This window comes from Syngnathoides biaculeatus, chromosome 3 (genome assembly GCF_019802595.1).
Source record: "Syngnathoides biaculeatus isolate LvHL_M chromosome 3, ASM1980259v1, whole genome shotgun sequence".
NCBI lineage: Eukaryota > Metazoa > Chordata > Actinopteri > Syngnathiformes > Syngnathidae > Syngnathoides > Syngnathoides biaculeatus.
In genome coordinates, this window is record NC_084642.1 from 33,433,507 (window position 1) to 33,451,276 (window position 17,770).

At 41.5% G+C, this 17,770-nt stretch overlaps 1 protein-coding gene and 1 non-coding gene across 4 annotated transcripts in view; one reads left to right on the forward strand and one right to left on the reverse strand.

The window, feature by feature from the left end:
* The window catches only part of igdcc3 (immunoglobulin superfamily, DCC subclass, member 3), a 102,501-nt gene that overhangs the window by 73,407 nt on the left and 11,324 nt on the right, over positions 1-17,770 (reverse strand). Inside the window, exons 1-2 of one of the 3 annotated variants that reach the window (XM_061815499.1) lie at positions 6,697-6,826; positions 6,198-6,258 (exon numbers count right to left, since the gene is read on the reverse strand). The exons of 1 other annotated variant lie outside the window; for it this stretch is intronic. Coding sequence is in view for 1 of the 2 variants with exons in the window: in XM_061815498.1 (XP_061671482.1) it covers positions 6,697-6,745 (49 nt within the window). In the remaining variant the exon portion in view is untranslated. Of the gene's footprint in view, positions 1-6,197; positions 6,259-6,696; positions 6,827-17,770 lie in introns of those variants that run through there. One more of the 3 variants, XM_061815498.1, reaches the window with a different exon arrangement.
* On the forward strand, positions 9,819-9,891 carry trnat-ggu (transfer RNA threonine (anticodon GGU)). Its single transcript has one exon. It is a non-coding gene; the product is annotated as a tRNA-Thr (tRNA).

A 17,770-nucleotide genomic window follows, 5' to 3' on the forward strand; every position in this document is an offset into this window, starting at 1 on the left:
CCCGCTCGCTTGTGAGTCTCATCATCAAATGGCTGGTGCTGATGCACCACCACATCTTGATTAGTGTACAAACTACAATTAGCCGTCCTGTCAAAACAAGGTCTTGGCACACAGCATCTGGTAACCAAAGTGATTAGCGATCCAACAACATGTCAAATCATTGTTTTCTGTACAGATCAAGTTTTTCAAAAGAGTTATTTTCATTTTGATGGGAAGACTGTGTGAAGGAAGGTCACATTTTCCTCCTGAAGCCTCAAAGATCAGCACGGATATAAATCGTAACGGTGTGTGCATTCATCTTCACTCAGAAGAGAAACTGGCAACTGTAGTGATTACAAAGTAAACTTGGTTTTATCATCTGTTTTTTTACCTTGTTGTTTAAACCATTGGTTCAGGTAATTTTAATTTAATTGGTAGTGATTTAGTTTTGGTTGTGTTTCTGTTATCCAAATCTGCTGCTGTCTTTTTCTTTACAAGTTGTCATCTGTGCTGTACCTCATTTGTCAACCAATCAGCTCTCTCTAGCCGCTCATGTCGTATTTAGCGGTGCCTTGTTGTCTCATCTGTTTGTGCTTGTTTTCCATGCCCTCTTCCTTCAGCCATTGTCATACATCATAGGTTCAATGTCATATGGGTTACAACAAAAGCCCACACTAGACTTTTAATCGATTTGATTGATTTTTTGTTGATCGGCTGATTAGTTTTAATGTTATAACTGATCAACGACATCACTGATAGGCTCAGAGAAAGACATTTACTCCCTGTTGCCGTCGGGCACAGTTTAACTGTATCCAAAACTAGTACATTTTTATCTGGCAGTACATGTTTTTTTGTGTTTTTTGATGAAGTACTGTAAATATCTGATGACAAATAAAGTTATTTAAAGAAATAAATCATTCACAATTAATTCGCCTCCAAGGGAGAGAGAAGACTGCTGAACGGCAACATGTAATGTGCAGATCAGACTACAAGATAAATGTACTCTTTCACGGTTGCACTGTCGGACAACTGCAATAAAATGTTGTATTCCGAGACCACCACATTTCGTTTTTACGATCAGTAGTCTTTGTCTGGTCACCTCAAATACGACTGTATACACTAGTTACCGTGGCGATGAATACACAAGTGGTTCACACCAGGTAGTGGTCACCGGTGCTCAGGACAGGAGAGGACATTTGTGTAAGGCTTGCTTCAGGTATGCTCACGTACGTTTAATACGATACGGCTCACAAGCACGCAACAAAACGCTATGTAGCCTAGCAAGCTATTGCTACCACTCGTGGTTGTGTGTCAACATGCCGACCTGACAGGAGCAGCGAATTGCAACCTTTTTGGAGCCAAGGCTAATATGCTGTATGTTCTTAGTGCCAACTAAGTACAAGTCAAATGGCACCATTAATTTGTTACTATGCTTCCTTGGCATCAATAGATGAAAAAAGACAAAATTATTTAATGTAAATCTATATTTTTGAACAATTAACTCAACTACATACAGTAAATGACCAGGTCATTTAAATCAACTCATTGCTCCATCTTGTGATTGTATTGTTGATTGGTGGATCAATTCTTAAAACTCCCTTATTGGTGATTGGCCCTAAAAATCCTGATGGTGTAAAGCCTAATACACATACCTATATATCTAGTACATATCAACTATGAAGCAATTATCTAATTATCATTACCTTCATACTGTTATAGGAAATGGACACAAACTTCCTCCAAACACCATACATACACCATACAACAACAACAAAAAAAGAAATTACAACAACTCACTGGCTGGACTGAGAAAGAAACAGCAAATACTGGATGTTACAGTGGAAAGTAAATGTTTCTCTTCGGAGAGTGGATGTAATCCTATTTGCTTCTTCTCAGCCAATTTGAATAAGGATTGAAGTAGTATTATTGTGACAGCTTGGCCCACCTTTATTCATTAGCAATGCCAAGGTCATTGTCACTGGCCAAGGGCCATCAGGGGACAGAGTGGGCTTCCATTGGTGAATGAAGAGGAGGCTGAGTGATGGAGGAGGGGTGAACTAATGGGTAAAAAAAGGGGTAATGCACACACAAAGGTCACCATTTCCCAGCTACACAACCCCTCTCCATCAACCATTCCCTCCCCAAAAATACCTTTGACCCTTCCATTTCTAAGACAATGCAGAAACAGGGCCAAGGAGAGGGGGCGAGGGAGCAAGGGTGCAAGGGGACACACCCACAAAGAGTCAACGACAACAAAAGGGGGCCTCAGTCTCAGAGAGCTGATGTTGTCTAGAGAACAAACACTTGGGCCATGTTCACAAAGCGGAGCCACCACAGACTACACATCTCCACAGCCTCTGCCTGTTCCCAGCCACTCAGCTGCCCCGTAGTTCGCAAACAACAATAGGTGCTTCTCTGCTCCCAGCGGTACAACACACACAAACACACACTGGAGAGACTGGCAGCTGAGGCACAGCTGCTTCAATCATCGCTCCTTTAACAAAACGCACAACCGGACTCACAAGCCCACACATTTCCACAAAACAGCAAGTTTGAATTTGAGACCACACTGTAATCCCTACCTCAGTGGCAACATTAATAAGCAGCGGCACAAATCTAATGTCTTTCGATGTTTTCCTCTTTTTCAATGCCAGGTCATAGATAGTTTGCAATGGCATATTTCTCTATTCATGAGTTTTCTATGATTTGCCTCCAGAGTACCTGTTTATTTAGAATCCAAGCATCCTCACACCCATTAGAAATTCTTAATCATTTTCCACTGTGGAACATGCTAAATATTTCTTGCCATTCAAAAAAAAAAGGGATTATAGTTGTAGGTTGTCTGCCACATGAGCTATTTTTTCTGACTCTTCTCTTTTGCATTAACCCAAAAAGTTGCAGCAAAACTGGAAAAAGGCAAGTGGTAATTACAGTATATGTCTCAATCTATAAACAATAAAATATAGTACAACTGATGATGTATTGACGGTGCATTTGTTGCTCTGAGTACACGTGTTTATGATTGAGATTATCATTGTTCCTGAGGAGGAATTTAGATGTGGGGCTTTATACTTGTTGATTTAATATGACATCAGACCACACTTCCCAACTGGTTTATGCTTTTATAAATTTTAACAATGAAATCCAAATTCCTACCAAAGAAAAAGGTGAGGGTTTTTTTTTTTTTAAATTGCTGTATGGTGCTAGCTGTGTAAAGGTTTTCAACTGCATTAATCGTTCAAAAATGTTATGTTTAGTGCACTGGACTAAAGCAAAAGAGACGCACATTCTCATGATTTTGTCAGCACATCGACTCAACTGCAGCTGGTCTGCTCTCTTCCCATCCAAGCAGGCTTCATCAGTTCATGAAACAGCGCTTAGTTAGAATAGAGTTTCCACACAAAAATTAGCTAGTACGTCCTATCTAAATGTTGTTGCAGAAACTGATGGATTCTGGTCAGAAGAGAGGCAAAATGTTTTCTAAGACAAACAGAAAGTTGCGATTGAGTCAATGGCCTGCGAAGGTAATAACCTGGATGAATGAGAATAACCACAGACATTCTCCTCACTTGACTGACTACAACCCTCCTGTTTCTTTTTCATTCTGAAACTACAAAAACATTTAGACCATACCGTGTAAAAAAAAAAAAAAAAGGATATTTGCAATGGTGTCACATACTGACATAGACAAATCACCTATTTCGCTGGTGTAGAAAAAATATAGGAAACGGACACACAGACTTAAACCAAGCAGTTTACCACAGAGTGCTTTTGCAGATGTAAACTGAGACTCCAGCATTTGGTCAGCCCTGTGCACCCAATGACTTGGCCTCTGCTCTTCCTTCTTTCACTTTTGGACTCTCATAACGACATGCTCCTCCTGTGAGCCTTAAAAGCAGACCAAAGGAATTTTAGGCCTTCTTTTGATTTGTTTGTTTAAGAATAGCGAGGGTGGTCCAGAGCGGCAGCAGACCAAACCACATATTAATTGCAAAGTCCCTCTTTCAGACATTGGTCAAATCCCAACATCGAACTTGAATTTCAAAACAGAAGGTTCTGAATCAGGACATTGTGTCAATGACTTATTTGATTTCATTGACTTGATGCAAGTTTTCCTCAAATATATCCCAACTTGATACAACAGTCTAATGAAGTTGAAAGTTGAAGTTTTTCTTAGAGGCACACCATTATTGCAGAGCTTCAGCATATTTGATGATTTGGGATTTAGTTATCTATCAGTGTTCTTTGGTTTGATAAAGAAAAACAAACTCCATCTTTTGTTGTGATAGTATGCATCTTGTGATTTGAGTTGTAGCTGATAAATAATACTACAAAATAAATACTATTACAATCAAGGGTGATTACAAGTTTATTTTGGCATTTTGTATTTAACTGTGGCATTTTATATTTAACTGGAAGTGTCTCCTTGTACGAAATTGTAATGGGTTCTGTTACTTATTGTTTATCGAGTACTTTTTGTACTTAATATATATTTGTATTTCTTTAATTTTAAGATTGATTTCTCCATCGATTTATCCATCCGTTTTTCTGAGCCGCGTATCCTCAAAAGGGCCTATTGTAGCTATCTTTCTGGCAGGAGGCGGGGTACACTCTGAAATGGTTGCCAGCCAGTCGCAGGGCACATGGAGACAGACAACAGTCACACTCACAATCGCACCTATGAGCAATTTAGAGAGTCCAATCAATGTTGCATGTTTTGGGAATGTGGGAGGAAACCAGAGTGCCCGGAGAAAACCCACGCAGACTCGTTGAGAACATGCAAACTTCACACAAGCGGGTACAGGATTGAACCCTGGACCTCAGAACTATGAGGCCAATGCTGTAACTAGTTGTCCCACCGTGCTGCCTTTTCCATTCACATTTAGTTTAAATCATGTATTTGTGTATATCTACATGGCTGTGTGAGCTGTACAAAGAAATATATCTAGAAAGACAAACGTTTATTCCACCTCCCAACTGTCACGTAGACCATGATGAAATGATTCATTGACACCCATTTTTGACATCAACTTGTAGGTGAAGGGTGAAGGGCTAAATATGGCGTGTTGATGACAAAAACATTATGCTATGTATAGGAGTTTTAGTTTACAAGACATAACTGGATGAAAATTTTAAGTGGGTGGTCTGTCAGTCTTTCAAAATACATGGCATTTCAGCTGAATGTCATGCGTGTATTATCTGTCAAAAGCAAAAAAACTAATGCTGCAACCATGCTCCTACCTCCTTTCCTTGTTTGGTCACATCCGCCTCCTGGAAGCACTGCATATTCTTGACCATGGCGGCAGTGTCCAATAAAGGGCTCAGTGGTCGGAGACAACAAATCGACACATGGATATGCTTTGAATATAATCCATCAGAAACAAAAAAACAGAATTAATTGTGGAGGGAGATGGGGGTAAATGTGGGCACAGACTTGGTTTGAAAGAATGCTGCAAATTTGAAGCGGTATCTTAAGGCTCACCACACCTCTATTTATTTGAAGTCCTCTTAATTATATATAATGTTACGTGACTGCATGGTGGCTAAGCTGTAAAGTGTTGGTCTCACAGTTCTGAGGTCCATGGTTCGATCCTGTGTGGAGTTTGCATGTTCTCCCCGTGAATGTGTGGGTTTTCTCCGGGCACTCCGGTTTCCTCCCACATCCTCAAAACATGCAACATTAATTGGACACTCTAAATTGCCCCTAGGTGTGATTATGAATGTGACTGTTGTTTGTGTCTATGTGGCCTCTGATTGGCTGGCAACCAGTTCAGGGTGTACCCCGTCTCCTGCCTGTTGACAGCTGGGAAAGGCTCCAGCACTTCCGCGACCCTTGTGAGGATAAGCGGCTAAGAAAATGAATGGTTGGATGTTATGTGACTCGTGAAGAATGTCAAAAAAACTTCAAGTTTTTGTTACTGCTGCAGCAAATGGGCTGGTTGCGAGCAACTCGTGGTGAACATGATCCAGACAGATGCAAGTCTCATGAGACTGCTGAGCAAAGTTCAGATGCTTGTGAAGCTCTCCTGCAAGTCATCAATAGTGACTGAGCAACTGTTGGAGCTGTGTCAATTAACTCTGGTAAAAGACTCCTCCATTAGATGGTCCAGCACATTGCCTTTATGAGTTTCCCCATGCCCAGTGTTCTGGCGTCAAGGACGTACGTTCCCTGGCATAGAAAATGGAGGCAAAGTTCTTCAAACGGTTGAGCTGCTTACTTGATTACAGTGACTCCAAGTTTTCGCCCCTCACTGCAGCTGCAAGCTTCCTCAAGCACTCCTTGAAAACGATGAAGAGCAAATGAAGGTGTAAAAGCAGTTGATTACAATGTTCAATCTATGCTACAAGCAGTACAGGAGATGGAGGCTGAAGATGAGGTGATGCGGGAGAGGAGAAGAATCCAATGAGGAACCACAGAGACACTGACCGAGATTCAAATTACTGTCAAATGCGAGCCAAATATCCAAGTCCCACCTCATAAAGCCGTGTCAGGTAGGAAAGAAAGAGATTGAAGCGGGAGCTCTCACAGCCTACAAACCGTGAGGCTGCACTTGAATTTTGCGCTGACCAGGGAGATTCTCTTTACTAAAGCCTAAAACCCACTGCCTTAGATCTTATGGCTGTGCCAGCATCTCAAGCTTTTGCAGAGATAGCCTTGAGTGTAACAGGTGACCTCAGTCATGGCCTGCGAAACAGAGTAGAGAGTAGATGGCCTACCTTCACAATATTTGTGTGGTCCACTTGTATGACAAAATAGGGTGTCCATTCATGAAAAAAGCATAACTTCAACAGTGTAGACACGAGATTTCTGCCCAGAAGCAATGAAGTGCAGCGTGGCAGTATTGCATCACCATCAAAGTCTAGGCTGGAGTTATCAAACTGGCAAGGAATCTCTTTATTATGCAAAAGGCTTATGATAACTTTTTCTGAACTGCAACACTTCATACAATAAGACAGCCTCAATCCCAATTTCCAAGTGTTTTGACCCAATTAATTTGTAAAGACAATTTAAAAAAAAACATTCTTTATTTTTGTCAACTCAAGTACACTATAACTAGTACATACAACATTACAAAGGACTTAAATGTGATTAAAACTAATACACATTTTCATTTAAAGATTTCATACTAAAATGAAATCTAAAAAGGCTCCCAAAGACAACACTGGGGTCTTTCGTTGCCAAGTGATTTGTGTCGGCACCAACGGATATTTTTAGAGTCCCAGGGTTCCCATTTTATTCCAGCCTTGACGTTAGCAACGTGCTAAGTAAAAATTGTTGTAGCTTTCCGTGTGCTCATGTGTCCCATACATGGCTTAAGACCTGTGACCAGTTCCCAAGATGAATGCACCCCAACAACTTTGTGCCAAATATTGCTGCATTTGCAGTTATTGACATTGGGAACAATTCCCATTCCTCTGTAAAGCACATACTAGCATTTTTTTATATCACAGTGTCTTCACAACATCCCCAATAGAATTATATTTGAAAAAAATATTTATTAATCATATTCTAAGTTGCTAAAACTGTCTTACCTGGATCGATTTAACTTCAGTGGTGAGAGGTACTTTACAATTTCATTTTGCTTTTCTCTATAAAGTCTTAAATTATACTACAGTAATCCAATCAGGTATTGAATGATGTTGGGGTCAAAAGAGTTTAAGAGTCTTATTAAGAATACATTGGTGAGTGCTACACAATTTCTAGGAGATTAATACAATTGTTCATAAGAGCTGTCGGCCATTGAGTTTCATTGTATGTTGCAGGTTAGAAGAAAAAACATTGGCACTATCTGAATAGGCATCGGAGGAAGACATTCAGCCTTGGAATGTTATCCATTGTTGCACCTTACTACTCTGGGTTAACTGAACACAGAGAATAAACAAAAGAATGTTGTCACATTTAATGGTAGTAAGCCATAAGTGCTGTTGTTTGTCTATGTAAATGGGACATGCAGTTTGGCGAAGCGGGTCATTTATATTGCTGACAATGTTGAACATACCTCAGCTCCAGAACGATCGCGCTCTCAACGCGCCGTATTTTGCTAACATAAGTAAGTTCTGTGTAAACAAGTGACGGAACATAATGTGGGTTCACTTTTGCCTGTCTTTTGTGGAAAAAGAGGCTAGCAAGAGGGGATAAACTAGAGATATATTTGCTCTCACTCTTGTTTGTATAAAATTAGGCCTACTCAGTACAAGAGGTGAAATCTGTGCAATATTTTTTTAATCACTTTCAAAACAAATCCATAGTCATTTCAGATGACAGTTTATCTTGCAGTTGCACTATTATTAGAGCTGTTGGTATAAAGTACTCAACAGGCTTAGAAGAAGCAAATAAACGCACTTTCACTCTCTTAGAGAAACATTTACTTTCCTCTAATTTTTACGATAAATTGCAGACCATTAGTGCAGTCACCTCACTTTAAAGTGGCAATAACACTGCACTAACGTGAGTATTGTGCTATTATCTCTTAAGAAATGTGTCTGCTCTCAACTGTAACTATAACAAACTACCATAATATAACAATGTGGAATAAATGTGTAAGTGCAGTGTTTTTACTGACTTGGAGACAAAAATCACCCAGATGTTATAACATGACTTTTTTACTACATCCTGTTGTCTGTCTCCACATTACCTGCAAATGGCTGGCAACCAGTTCAGGGTGTACCCTGCCTCCTGCCCAATGACTGCTGGGATTGGCTCCAGCGCTGCTGCGACCCTCGTGAGGATAAGCGGCTCAGAAAATGGATGGATGGATATTGACATCCTCGCGCAGATGTGTCGTCCAATGTGAATGTGTGGTAGTGTCATGACCCCTGAAATTTTCTATGAATGGAACAGTGTGCGGATGGGAAATGTATGACTATCCCTTTACAGGTTACAGCTCCCATTGTGTCAATCCCCAGTTTGACAGTTATGAGGGTATGACAGCTTCTCTGACGCATCGAGGGCAGAAATAATTGAGACCTTTGACCTCTGCTTGACACAAATGTTGCATATCATCATTTCAAATAACTGCATCCTCGTTCCCATTTATTGATGTTGGCATGTATACTAGATAGCAATCATTTTATATCATATGGCATGTTCGCATCATAAATCATATTGTATGAAGAGCTCTTTTCCACAATCATATGAATGAGTTTGCTTACATTATAACAAAAAAATGTACCTATTTACTGCTCTTTTAACAAAAAATATTTTAACCCGATAAAAACAATTCATTGGCTCAATATGAACATCGACTGGTGTCTCCACAATGGAATAAAATGGCATTTGTGGTTAAACATGTAAAACAGTACTTCTTGCCAAATGTTCGATTTATAATATTACTTTTGGAAAGCAATTGGGATTTGAGACAACATGCCATGATTGTTTTTTAATATAAAAAATGAAACCTGGTAGTTTTCAGCTGCTTTCATAAATGCTGTCACCATATAAATATCATGTTAATACACTCATCTACCATGTTCTTCAAAATCACATCTCCTTCCCAGCCATTCATTAATTACCTGGAAACGTGTGTAATTAAACACACAAGGTCAACACTCTTGGGGACAGAACTCCCATGTTTTGTAACTCCATCTGACCCAATGACACACAATGGGGGAGGTGCTGCCCTCGAAGTAGGTGGGAATCCTGCTTTAACCTCAGCTCACGTCAGCTCCCCTCTCCCCCCCCATGTGAATATAAGAATTGCAAAAAACAAAAAAAAGCTGACAGAATCACATATCAATAGTCATATACAGTAAATGTTCAAATTCAATGACCATGAAATCTTCTCACCCATGTTATACACAGTATGAAATCTTCTCACCCATGTTGTATACAGTATGGAGGCCCCATAGCTCAGTGGTTAGAGCACTGGTTTGGTAAACCAGGGGTTGTGGGTTCGTATCCCACTGGGGCCTCCACTCCCTGAGAAGGGTTGCGTCAGGAAGGGCATCCGGCGTAAAAATTGTGCCAAACATATATGTACGTTCATCTGAGATGATACGCTGTGGCGACCCAGAAAGGGACAAGCCGAAAGAAACAACAACATGTTATATACAGTATACAATGACCAGCGGATGCAGGTAGAATTTCAAACCCATCATTTGGGATGATTTGTAAGGATTAGCAAAACACAGTGAAGACACTTCTTGTTTGAATGTCAAAAGAAGCTTATGTGGCATTGGGAGCTGCGAGTTGCTTCATGGCGAGTTAGCAGAAAGAAGCGCTGGTAGAAAGGGGGTGCGGTGAGGGCAGCGCTTGGCTCAAAGAACAAAGGGAGCTGTAGGCAGTGGTAGAGATGGTGCTTTGCCATTCATCCCAGCAGGAAGCCATGAAAGGGGTGGAACAGGAAGGTCGAAGGGTAATGGCCAGCAACCAACTGACACTTTAGAAACATGTACACATGCACATGTGTGCATGAGCACTCCATAAATCACCACCACTACCTGCAGTGTGGTGCAAGCGGCTACTTCCATCGTGTAGCGTGGTGAAACATTTCATCTTCCAGTAAAGCTCCTCACATTGTGCCTATCAAGTCTGCCAAACATTTATTCAGACCAAGTGAGAAGTTTCATTTTCAACAAGCAGGGGCAGGAGTACAAATAGAGACATTAGGACCAGCCACTCACTTCTCCCATTTCGTCCTTTATTGCCTTCTCCTTTTCATCTAGGTCTCACTCAGAAGGCTGCCGTTATGGCTGTTGTAAAGCACACATTTTGGAATTTAAGGATAGCAGTTACCATCACAAATGAAGTTGTAACACTACTGACTGTGTGCTTTTAAGGAATAGCGTGTGTAATCTAAAGATATGAAAGTTTTTTTGGTCAAGATTTACCCATTGTTCATGACATTTTGCAGTTCCGTTGAATGTATTTAGTTTTTAACTGAGCACAGCTGTTTCCTCCAAAGAAAACCTGTGAGAGAAAAAAAATGACTGCCCTGTAAAAGTTTTGACTCTTTCCAATTAATTTCAGGAAAACATACAAAAGAAAGTCATTTCAATTGATCCTAAAGGCTATTTCATAACAGGGGGCCTTTTGTGGTGTGTTGCCTGGTGACACTGGTGTGCTGTGGGGGAGGGGGCAGAGGCCCTGGCTAAGTCCTCTGTACCAGGCCTGTCATTCACTGAAATGATGAAAAGCTTCCAGTGGAAGCTAATGTTAAAGGACTGGGAATTTGAAGTTAAAGTTAGAGAGGCTGGCAGTCAAAGCTGACCATCAAAGAGATAACATTTAAGAAAAAAAAAAATGTTTCCGGAGCAATATGGGGATTTAGAGGAGCAACGGGGAGTCCGTCCTACACTAGCCCCTGACTGTGAGCTCACACAAATGGCTGTCAAGCTAATAAAAAGTGCAATTTATGGAGGGAGGTAGTGTCGAGAGTAAGATGGACATTTCATCCACCGGGAGGGCTATAAAGAAGCTTCACACCACCATTGCATCGCAGTGGTACAAGTTGCTCTGTTGTATGAGGGAATGTAACACAGCAAATTACCTCAGAACCACAAAGGGAACATCAGGCTTAACAAACACTTGGAGGAGAAAAAGAAACAAACACTAGTTAGTGATCTTTGTTAGGGAATCACTTGTTCAAAGTCTAGGGTCTCAAAGATTGAGCCAATATTAAAGACCTTAAAAAAAAGCAAGGAGGACAGAGGTGCCATCGGGCAAGGCATAGAACTTCCTCCATTGCTCCTTAAAATAGCTCCAGAAATAAGAAATGTGTTACATTTTTAGCTTTGCCTGCTTCTCGACCAAAGTTAACCCTTCATTTTATGAGGCTTATAATGTGGGGGATGAGACTTTTTTTTTTTGAAATCTCTAAGTATGTGGTGTTTGTCGGTCATTTCATAATGCACCATTCACATTGGGCCATACTGACTAAAATATCAGTTTTATGCCAGGAGAAAGAGCCTAAAATGTGGTTGTTCCCTGTCAAATGTGGCATTCTGAGTATTTTTTCATCAATTTAAGCACTCTTCATTTTTATAGGCTGTAGAAAGTTAATTGACCCAGGAAGGTGAAACATGATATTATACTTGAAATTTCGATGCCATTATAATATACAGTGAAGAAAATAAGTACTTGAATACCCTGCTGTCTTGCAAGTTCTTACACTTAGAAATGATGGAAGGGTCTGAAATTTTCATCTTAGGTGCATGTCCACTGTGAGAGATATAATCTAAAATGAAAAATCCAGAAACCACAATGTGTAATTTTTGAACGATTTATATGTGTTATACAGCTGTAAATAAGTATTTGAACACCTGAGAAAACCAATGTTCATATTTGGTACAGTAGCCTTTGTTTCCAATGACAGAGGTCAAACGTTTCCTGTAGTTGTTCACCAGGTTTGCACACTGCAAGAGGGATTTTGGCCCACTTCTCCACACAGATATTCTCTAGATCAGACAGGTTTCTGGGCTGTTGCTGAGAAAGCTCCCTCCAAAGATTTTCTATTGGTTTTAGGTCTGGAGACTGGCTCGGCCTCGCCAGAACCTTGATATGCTTCTTACATAGCCACTCCTTGGTTTTTCTGACTGTATGCTTTGGGTTATTGTCATGTTGAAAGACCCAGCCACGACCCATCTTCAATGTTCTGACTGAGGGAAAGAGGTTTTTCCCCAAAATCTCATAATACATGGGTCCAGTCATCCTTTCCTTAATACAGTGCAGTCATCCTGTCCCATGTGCAGAAAAACACCCCCAAAGCATGATCCTACAACTCCCATGCTTCACAGTAGAGATGGTGTTCTTGGGATGGAACTCATCATTCGTCTTCCTCCAAACACAGTTAGTGGCATTATCACCAAAAAGTTCAATTTTAGTCTCATCTGACCACAAAACCTTCTCCCATGACTCCTCTGAATCATCCAAATGGTCATTAGCAATCTTAAGACGGGGCTTGGCATGTGCTGATTTAAGCAGGGGAACCTTCCAAGCCATGCATGATTTCAAACCATGACGTCTTAGTGTTTTCCCAACAGTCACCTTGGAAAGGGTGGTCCCAGCTCTTTTCAGGCCATTGACCAAGTCCTGTCGTGTAGTCATGGGTTGATTCCTCAGCTTTCTAAGGATCATTGAGACCCCACGAGGTGATATCTTGCATGGGCCTCCACTCCGACTGAGATTGACCTTCATGTTTAGCTTCTTCCATTTTCTAATGATTGCTCCAACAGTGGATCTTTTTTCACTAAGCTGGTTGACAATTTCTTCGTAGCCATTTCCAGTCATGTGGAGTTGTACAATTTTGTCTCTGGTGTCTTTGGACAGATCTTTGGTCTTGGCCATGATACAAGTTTGACTTACTGTTTGTTAGGGGTGGACAGGTGTCTTTATGCAGCTAACAACCTCACAGAGGTGCATCTGATTCAGGATAATACATGGAGTGGAGGTGGACTTTTAACGACGGACTAACAGGTCTTTGAAGGTCAGAATTTTAGATGATAGGCAGGTGTTCAAATACTTATTTGCAGCTGTATCGCTCAAATAAATCATTAAAAAAATCATACATTGTGATTTCTGGATTTTTCTTTTTAGATTATCTCTCTCACGTTGGACATGCACCTACAATAAAAATTTCAGACCCCTCCATGATTTCGAAATGGGAGAACTTGCAATATAGCTGGGTGTTCTAATACTTATTTTCTTCACTGTATACCACACATATACTATTAATATCGTAAAAGAGCTACTATATTTAATCTACCACCATCACATAACCAAGCAAAAATATAGTTTATCGATATATTTGATTGTTTGATTGAATTTTCCTCACCTTTGATAAATATACTGAATGAGAATTTATGACTGGTGAGGCCCTCACAACACAGCAAGTCGCTGGCAGAACGAATTTGGTTTCATAGATTTAAATAACTGGGACATATTATAAGCTTTATGGTCATGATGAACTGAAGTTACCAATCACATGCCGCTAGTTCCACCACAATTTTGATGAACCAGCAGGTCACAAAAGTAAGAATCATGATATAGCAGAGAATTACTGTATCTGTATTCTGTGGTGTTAAGGGACTCACTGATCCCGGATTGGGATTTATTGTTTCCATGACATGTGACTTCCAGGACTCACATAGTAAATTTATCTCTACATTATGTTATCATGGTAAATATTAGGATAAAAACATTTCCACATACTATTCAACTGCACAACATAGCCATTACTCGAGTTGGGCATCAAGAATCGAGAGCTGCAGAGAGAAGCGGCACTAACATTGTGGTTTTACCGGGATCATGAAAAAAAAAAGGTTTCCAGTTTCGATTGAATTAGTCTGCTGACCCCGAATAAGATAGTGGCAAAAATCAAGAATACGCATAAAGCTGTGCTTCTGCTCAATGGAAGTAGTGAACAAAAGTGTTAATTGTGTTAAAATAAATGATATGTCACCCCAGTGCAACACTTAGATGAAGATTATATTGTGCAAAGGAGGCTTTCACGATGTGTTGAAGTCTGACACGTTACTTTCTTTGTTGTTTTTTGTCAATAGGGTGAGTGGAAAAAAACCCACCCTCACCAACATTGAGGAAGCTAAGTTTAACGTTGGGTTGCACTCTTGCACAGAGGGTTTTTAGTCTTTATTTTCGTCTTCAAACCAACGTAAGAGCTGATGACAGACACAAAATAAAATAAATTATTTTACCATACACCCATCCTGGAAGCTGTCACCTTATCGTGGTGGAGGGGTTTGTGTATCCTAATGAGCCTAAAAGCTAAATTGTCTTGGGCTTCATGTCACTGGTAGGGTCACCCACCAGAAAAAGCTCCGTGGTTAGGGACCAGAATAAGTATGACTCCATAAAACCCTCTGACAAATAAAAATAATAGATCTAGGTGACCAACGGCAGGGACCTTGGTGATTTGATCCCCGGCTACATGAGCTGCCTCTTGGGATGTGGAATATCACCTCTCTGGCAGGGAAGTAGTCCAAGCTGGTGTGTGAGGTCAAGATGTTCCGACTAAATATAGTTGGGCTAGCCTCGATCCACACACGACTTAGGCAGTCATCTAGAGAGGTGTTGAACTCTCTTCCACTCTAGAGTTGTCCACTGTGTGGTGAGCCTGCAGAGCAGAGGTGTGTATACTTGAGCGCCTGTACATTGGGTTTCATCGGAGTGGACGAGAGAGTATCCTCCCTCCACCTATCGGCCGTGGAATTGATTTTGATTGTTGTTTCTGCCTATGCAACAAAACAGCAGTTCATAGTACATAACCTTTTTGGAGCCTTTGAGGGAGTGCAGGAGAGCGCTCCCAAGTTGGGACTCCATCGTTCTCCTGGGGGGACTTCAATGATCATGTGGGTAATGACAGTGAAACCTGGAAGGGTATGACTAGGAAGAATGGCCACCCTGATCAGAACTCCAGATGTGTTCTGGTATTGGACTTCTGTGTTCATGATAGATTGTCCATAACGAAAACCATGTTCAATCATAACTGTGTCCACACATGCACTTGGCACCAGGACACCCTAGGTCACAGTTTCATGATCGACTTTGTGGTTGCGTCATGAGACTTGTGACCACATGTCTTGGATACACGGGTAAAGAGCGCGCTGAAGCAGTTAAATGATCACCACCTGCTGGGGAGTCACTCCAATGATGGGGGAAAATGCTGGTCCGAAGTGGCATAACCAAATGTATTGTGTGGGTCTGCTGGGAATGTGTGTCAGAATCCCATGTCAGAAAGAATTCCAACTCCCATCTCCGAAAGAACTTTGCCCATGCTCTGGAAGATGCGGTGGACATTGTGTTCTAGTGGCCCATGTTCCGCGCTGCCATTGCTGAGGTGGTAGACCAGAGTTGTGGCCGAAGGGTGGTCGTTGCCTGTCATTTCGGCAATCCCAGAACCCACTGGTGGACACCAACAGTGAGGAATGCTGACAAGCTGAAGACTGAGTCCTATCGGGCAGTTTTGGCCTGTAGGACTCCCGAGGCAGCTGATAGTTGCTGGCTGGCCAAGCGAATGCAGCTTCGGTGGTCACTGGGGCAAAAACCCGGGGATGAGAGGAGTTCGGTGAAGCCATGGAGAACAACTTTAGGACGGTTTTGAGAAAATTCTGGTCCACCATCTGGTGTCTCAGGAGGGGGAAGCAGTGCAACGGCAAAACTGTGTATAGTGGCGATGGGGCGCTGCTGACCTCAACTCGGGATGTTGTGAGTCGGTGAGGAGAATACTTCGAAGACCTCCTCAATTCCACCAACATGCCTTCCCATGAGGAACCTAAGTCTGGGTGCTTTGAGGCAGGCTCTTCTATCTCTGGGGTTGATGTCACTGAGGTAGTTGAAAAGATCCTTGGTGGCAGGGCTGTCCTGGTTGAAAAGCCTCTGTAGCATCGCATGGACATTGGGGCTAATGCCTCCGGATTGGCAGACTGGGGTGGTCGCCCCCCTTTCTGAGTGTGTTCCAACTACATGGGAACCACACTCCTCAGTATCCCTGGTAAGGTCTATTCAGGGATGGTGGAGAGGCGTGTCTGTTAGGAAGTTGAATCTCAGATTTTGGAGGAGCAACGTGTTTTTCATCCTGGCCGTGAAACAGTGGACCAGCTTACACTCTCGCCAAGATCCTCGAGGGACCATGGGAGTTCGCCCAACCAGTTTACATGTGTTTTGTGGACTTGGAGAAGGCATTCAACTGTGTCCCTCACAGAATCTTGTGGGCGTTGTTTTGGGAGTATGGGGTAGCAAACTCCCTGATACAGGCTGTTCGGTCCCCGTACAACCGGTGTCAGAGTTTGCTCAGCATTGCCAGCAGGAAATCGGACTCGTTTCCAGTGAGAGTTAGACTCCACCAAGGCTGCCCTTTGTCATCGATTCTGTTCATAACTTTTCTGGACAGAATCTTTAGGGCAGCCGAGGCATAGAGAGGGTCTGGTTTGGTGGCCTCAGTATTGCATCCCAGGTTTTTGCAGATGCTGTTGTTCTGTTGGTTTCATCAAACAGTGATTTCCAACTCTCACTGGAGAAGTGTGGGTTGTGACCGAAAGAACAGTGAAAATGTGAGACTTCAAGTCATCAGTTTTTTTTTTTTTTGCATTTTATACAAGTGTAATGCTGTTACTCATGGAGATGTGTTTATTCACTGAACACACTACTTACAAAGAAGACATTCTCATATACTACTTGAACATCATCAAAGTGGAGCCTATCTCATAATTTCTATTTGACGGTGACATTTTGGAATATAAAGTTCACAGCTTTTTCATAACCACTAGATACCTACAAACAAAACATTCTAATATACTATTTGAACATCATCAAAATGTATACCTGTTTCATAACCTCTGGGTGACAGTGGCATTTTGGAATTAAAGCCCACAGCTTTTTTATAACCACGAGATGGCGGTATGCATTTTTTATTTATTTTTTTTCCTCATTTGCCCCTATACCTATGTAAAATGTGCGCTATTAACAGTTTTGGGCTGGCGAGTGGAACCGTGCATTATGCTCGAGTAATTACAGTACATACTGCTCGCTTTCATGCAGACAGCAACATGTGCCCCATTACCCATCCAAGGCTGAATGGGTTACATGAGAAAGAGCATCCAGAGCAATAATATGCCAGACAAATCATGAGAGTGACTCACTGTGGCAACAACTGATGGGACAAGCTGAAAATCTGAACAAGCTAGTCTTAGAGGTCTTCAGAGTTCGCATGCGTTTTTCACTAGGCCGGAGGCCCTTGACCACTGATATGTCCAATCTAATGTCCCAGTCTTATTGACTTAAAAAGCTGGTTTGTTTAGAGCTTCCACCTCAGTAGGCCTCTCTAAGCCTTTATCC